Below are 6,445 nucleotides of genomic sequence, written 5' to 3'. Positions count from 1 at the left end.
AACAAATTGGCTCAATATGGTCGTTTACATCCCATATATATTCAGTTATATTGAAGTAAAAGCTGTTTAGAGTCAGTTTCTATTTTAGAATAAAATCTGAAGAAAATCTGTTCTTTCCTCTTGAATTTTACTTTAGGTACATTTTCCAGTGCAGCAATTGTTTTGTACGGAAGAGTATTAGGGCCACTTAAAAAAAAAAAAAAAATTCTGAGAAAAAAGTCAGAATTCTGACTTTTTTCTCAGAATTCTGAGATTAAAGTCAGAATTCTGAGAATAAAGTCAGAATTCTGACTTTTTTCTCAGAATTATTTTAATTTTTTTTTAAGTGGCCCAGAATTCTGACTTTTTTCTCAGAATTCTGAGATTAAAGTCAGAATTCTTACTTTTTTCTCAGAATTTTTTTTTTTTTTTTAAGTGGCCCTAATACTCTTCCGTAGTTTTGAATTCTGAATTAACACTGATATTTGTATTTAACTGTCAACACACATATCTAAAACATGATCAGTGATCAATAAACCTCTACAGTTCAGTCACTGAGAACTCCTCTGGATGCTCTCTTCTTTGTGCTGCAGCAGACGCTTCAACTTTCTTGTATTTTGTCTTCTTCCATTTGAAATAGACACCAATCCCAATAAATGAAACGACCGCCACAACAGCCATCAGAGCACATCTGAGCAGAGAGAGATCTGTTATAGACAAGAGACACAAAAACCAGAAGTTATGTTAGCACTGAGAGGAACGGGATGGGATTTTATGATTCCAGTCTCTTGTGGATGAGATTTTGGTGATGGTGCAGTTACATCTGTTTCCATTCTTTCCATGAGACTGTTACTTCCATTAGAGACTGTCATTGATCTTGCCAAACTCTTAAAAAAATATAACAAAAGGTATTTTCATTGGAAAATATTTTCTCACCTCTACAAACAGAAATCATCAGTTCATTGGACACACAACTGATGTGGTTCCTGACTGAGCAGACCAGACGTCCTGAGAGATTTTGTTTCAGGATGATGATGTTTGTCTCATTAGTTCCAGAGAGGAGCTCAGAGTCTGTCAGTGTGTTTCCATCCAGAGTCCAGCTGTACTGAGGACTGTCCCCTCCCTCAGAGGAGCGGCACATACACATCTGTCCCTCAGACAGACACTCAGACACCAGCAGGACAGAGGACACCGGAGCTGAGAGACACACAAGATGTTTGATATCATGACTGACTCTTTACATTTGATAATGATAAGCAGAGACAGTACAGAACAAGCATAGAAGAACATTGTCCAATATATTATGTACATTAAAATATTTAAACTTAAATTTTGTTTTAAACAAATAACTTAATTTGATAACAAGAAACAGTTATTTACCTTGAATAAACAATTGTAGAGTTCGTTCTGCTGTTTGTCGTCCATCTGAATCCTGGAGTTTAAGTGTATATTGACCACCATCAGTCCTGATCAGGTTGTTGATCAGAAATGTTCCATTACTGGGAATAAAGACAGATCGGGTCTTCATGGTATTAATGATGATGGTATTCTTTCTTCCATACAATATTATTGTTCCATCTTTATTCCATAGATATCTGTGTATTTCTGAGGTATTGTCCATCAGCTGGAGGACCACAGTTCCTCCCAGAGCTCCAAAACACTGAACTCCATCACGTCTGCCATCACAGAAGGTTTTACCATCTGAAAATAAGGACATTTAATATTAAACACAAGAGATCATCAAGTGTAATTGACCAAGTTTTCAAAGCTGCAAATTAGGAAACAAAATATTAAAAAGAAAAAAGTAAATAACTATGACGTTTTATATAGATTTCTACTAAATACAGTATATATTTAAATATATAAGTATGAGATTTGGTTGAATCAACACAAAAAAAAAAACAGTCTAGAGGATCATGAACCAGTTTTGTAAACAGACCATAATTCTCCTGCAGCTGATGTGAAGACTTTTGTTTGTAACGGTTTATCTCATGCTGCTCTTTTTGTTGCTTTTACTACATTTTAAGAGCTCCAAACATAAAGTCCTTCAATGGTGACTGTCGTGTTTCAGCTGACAGTTTGAACTTTTTAAAACATGTTAACTTCAGTAAAAATCGAATCATCTGTTTTTTGGAGACACGACTGATGTTGTTCTGGACTGAGCAGACGTCCTGAGAGGTTTTGTTTCAGGATGATGATGTATTTAATTCCTGGTGACTGTTTAGTACAAACTGAGTTCATCTCTTTACAACATCTTAAAATGTTAATTTTCGACTTTGCGTAAATAATGATACTTTGAGGTTGTTACTGTTTTAAGTTGCAACAATTACCGGTAATTCAGTCCATGGGAGTTTTCACTTATTCATCAAGTATTAAGATTCAGAGTATGATTAGAGGATAAGATAAAAGCAAACAGACACATTTCAGTCAGCAAACACAGCACATATTTTTGTAAGAACTGAGAACGAAAGACTATTGCAACCCGCTGCAGTACAGTAAGATTTAAATTATGAAGGTAGCAAGACGCCTCTGGGCTGAGATTCATGGTTTGATTGGAGGATGTGTTAATTGTAGAAGGTTTAAATGACTCTGTCTCCTTACCCACAGTTGTAGGAACAGCTGTTGGTTCAATAGACAGAGTGTTATTTTCTTTAAACATCCACTTTGATATTTGCGTAATAATAAACACAATGATTATGTACAGCTTGAATAGTTAGTGTCAAGATTATCAAGCTAATTATTTTATAACTTTTCACTCACCGCAGGTTGTTAATATCGTTTCATTGGAGACACGACTGATGTGGTTCCTGACTGAGCAGACCAGACGTCCTGAGAGGTTTTGTTTCAGGATGATGATGTTTGTCTCAGTGGTTCCAGAGAGGAGCTCAGAGTCTGTCAGTGTGTTTCCATCCAGAGTCCAGCTGTACTGAGGACTGTCCCCTCCCTCAGAGGAGCAGGACACCTTCATCTGTCCCTCAGACAGACACTCAGACACCAGCAGGACAGAGGACACCGGAGCTGTATGGAGAATATGGTATGCAGGTATTAGCAAAGTTTAAAATAGATCAGTAAAATAATGTATTTATATTAATACATGTTAATTTCCCACAAGAAGATAAAAGTTAATTACCTTGAATGAACAGCTGTAGAGTTTGTTTTCCTGTTTGTCGTCCATCTGAATCCTGGAGTCTAAGTGTATATTGACCACCATCAGTCCTGATCAGGTTGTTGATCAGAAATGTTCCATTACTGGGAATAAAGACAGATCTGGTCTCCATGGTATTAATTAAAAAATATTTCTTTCTTCCATTCAATATCCTTGTTCCATTTTTTCTCCAGTCATATCTGGGTATTTCTGAGGCGTTGTCCATCAGCTGGAGGACCACAGTTCCTCCCAGAGCTCCAAAACACTGAACTCCATCACGTCTGCCATCACAGAAGGTTTCAGCACCTGAAAATAAGGATACTTAATATTAAGAAGTAGAAGTAAAGGAAACCTAAACAACTGTAACTGTTTCTATAAATTTCAACAAATTAAATTAAATTCAGTTTTATCAATAACTAAAAGCGTTAAATAAATAAATAACTATGATATTTGGTTGAATCAACTCTAAAACCAGTCCGCAGGATCAAGAACCAGTTTTGTAAACAGACCATAATTCTCCTGCAGCTGATGTGAAGACTTTTGTTTGTAACGGTTCATCTTTTGCTGCTGTTTTGTTACTATGACTAAAGTTTTAGGTTTCAACACATAACTTCCTCAATCTGTGGCCGGAAGCCAGTTGTGTTTCAGTTAACAGCATTAACCTTTTAAAAACAAGTTTATTTTAGCACTGGTGAAAGCTTGGTGAGTTAAAAGTAAACAACAGAATTTCTGAGAGACCAAAACAACATTTATGAAGGATATTGTTTATAAACCATCATACACGTCCGGTTTAACATTATCAGAAAAAGAGTCTTTTAAACTGAATTAAATCAATTCTGTTTAAATAAAATGCCATCAGAAGAAAATTAGACAACTCACCAAGTGATACTCCGAGTAGCATGATCAACAGTCCCACCACAGCTTCCATCTCCACCTAACCCTAACCCTAGTTTCCAGCAGTTATCAGATTAATGCAGATAACTCAAACACTGAGCAGACAGATGCCTCCTTTTACTGATCAGCTGTCAAAACATCACTTCCTTTTACAGTAACATGATATGTGGAGAAGTGAAAAAGCAAGTGAACAAAACATTGTTAGCACTTTGCGAAATATGCAAGTGTGGCAGAAAAAATATTCAATTAACAAAATATGAGAACATATGAAGCAGTCAGATACTAAATGTCTTTTTAGTTGTCATATTAAAATTATTCTATAATATCTAAACTGTACAGGGAACAAGTTGTCACAACAACAGGTTGTTGGGAGAAGAAACTCTGTGTTACCATAAAGTGAGCAGGTTATATGGTCGTAAAGTGGGTTTTTCCTCACTGTTATTATAAACAATCAGGAGTTGTCATCAGACCCAGACAGGATGCATTTAATACTTGATCTCTCAGTCTGTGGATTTATTCTGCAGGACTGCCTCCTGTCAGTTCGGCGTACCTCCTGAACGCACTGCGCCCTCTAGTGGGGGTTCTACGTAACACACTCACGTATAGTATAGTATAGTAGCACGTAACAGTGTAGTGAAACTGTATTTTGTTTCAGGATGATGATGTTTGTCTCAGTGGTTCCAGAGAGGAGCTCAGAGTCTGTCAGTGTGTTTCCATCCAGAGTCCAGCTGTACTGAGGACTGTCCCCTCCCTCAGAGGAGCAGGACACCTTCATCTGTCCCTCAGACAGACACTCAGACACCAGCAGGGCAGAGGACACCGGAGCTGAGAGACAAATATCACTTTTGATATTGGAAATTCATCTTTATTATTATTATTTTTTATTATTTTATCTTTATTTTTAAAGTTTACAATAAAAAGCAGGACCAGTACAGGGTATTGATATGAAAAAATATGTTAGATTTTTAATACAGTATGAGATTCAGATATTATAGTATGACTTAACACCCCAAAAGTATACATTGTATTTACCTTGAATAAACAGCTGCAGAGTTTGTTTTCCTGTTTCTCGTCCTTCTGAATCAAAGACTTCAAGTGTATATTGACCACCATCAGTCCTGATCAGGTTGTTGATCAGAAATGTTCCATTACTGGCAATAAAGACAGATCTGGTCTCCATGGTATTAGTGATGATAGTATTCTTTTTTCCATTCAATATTATAGTTTCCTCTTTTATCCATTGATATCTGGGTATTTCTGAGGTATTGTCCATCAGCTGGAGGACCACAGTTCCTCCCAGAGCTCCAAAACACTGAACTCCATCCTGTCTGCCATCACAGTAAGTTTCACCACCTGAAAATTAGGACACAAAAGATACAAGTAAACAGGTGGAATTATCTATAATTCTTTACTAAAATCTATCTGGTTTATATCTTAACCCTTTGGTGTCTAGGGTATAATTGGCCATTTTTAACTACATTTGATTTGACCATAGCTCACTTTTAAAACAGTTTTCCTATATTTGTGCCATAACAGGACCTAAATAACCATAACATCAGCGTAAGAAACTTATTTTTTTTTACTGTGAAAATGAAGAATATATAAAAGGAATCTTTTTGATAACTTAGAATGCAATTTGACATTGTACAATTCAAAAACGGCACCTGCTTCTACAAACCCACAGTCATCTGGACAAAGCAGCCAGTACTGTGAGGATCATGTTCTTTGATTTCTCCAGTGCATTTACTACCATCCAGCCTGCATTACTATGAAAGAAATTCCTGAAGACACAGGTGGATGCCTCCACAATCACGCAGATTACTGACTACCTGACAAACAGACAATGTTTGTGAGACGGACTGGTTGTGTGTCTGACCAGCTGTCAGTGGCACGAGAGGACCTCAGGCTACTGTACTCAATGAGCTAATTCAGTGAGTTTTGCACATACACATTAAGTGCATCAGTGACTAGTGATTAGATAGATTTTCCTCATTCTCGCATGAATGATGTGACACTGTAAGTATCATAGTAAAAAAATTAATAAAATAAAATATATGAATGAACATGTTGCCAATCAATGTATTTGAAAGAACATGTAGTGGGAGGTCCACGATACTGCTGGTCTGGCATGATCAACTTTATCTAAATTTGCAGTATAAACTGCTGGTAATGTCTCTTGGTAGTCAGTTTGCAGTCAGTGAGTGTGAGTAGTTTGTCTATATGTGGCCCCGTGACTTGTTCAGGTGTACCCCTGCCTTTCACCCAAAGAGAGCTGAGGTGGGCTCCGGCAGATCACTGAATTGGACTAAGCAGGTATAGATAATGGATATAAGCAACACTTTTTGGCAGCTGTATTTTAATAACTGAGGACCAACTCAAGTAGAACACATGGTTTGTTTGGTTTTATGTTTCTGGGTTAATTCAGTA

General features: G+C 36.8%; 1 protein-coding gene across 2 annotated transcripts; it reads right to left on the bottom strand.

The window, feature by feature from the left end:
- Window positions 1–352: 352 nt before the first annotated feature.
- LOC133447563 (hemicentin-1-like) lies at window positions 353–4,129 on the bottom strand. 2 transcript variants are annotated; one of them, XM_061726267.1, is made up of 6 exons: window positions 4,004–4,129; window positions 3,110–3,430; window positions 2,740–2,997; window positions 1,360–1,680; window positions 916–1,176; window positions 353–686 (listed from the first exon to the last, which is right to left on the bottom strand). In XM_061726267.1, exons 1-6 carry the CDS (start codon window positions 4,050–4,052, stop codon window positions 520–522), a joined length of 1,377 nt encoding a protein of 458 aa, XP_061582251.1. In that variant the 5' UTR covers window positions 4,053–4,129; the 3' UTR covers window positions 353–519. The 2 variants fall into 2 exon arrangements, with proteins under 2 accessions (XP_061582251.1, XP_061582253.1); XM_061726269.1 differs by having other exon boundaries at window positions 353–670.
- Window positions 4,130–6,445: the final 2,316 nt, after the last annotated feature.

The sequence above is a fragment of the Cololabis saira genome, chromosome 7, assembly GCF_033807715.1.
Source record: "Cololabis saira isolate AMF1-May2022 chromosome 7, fColSai1.1, whole genome shotgun sequence".
NCBI classification, from domain to species: Eukaryota; Metazoa; Chordata; class Actinopteri; order Beloniformes; family Belonidae; genus Cololabis; species Cololabis saira.
The sequence above is the reverse complement of the archived record's forward strand: the minus strand, read 5'-3'. Positions and strand labels throughout refer to the sequence as shown.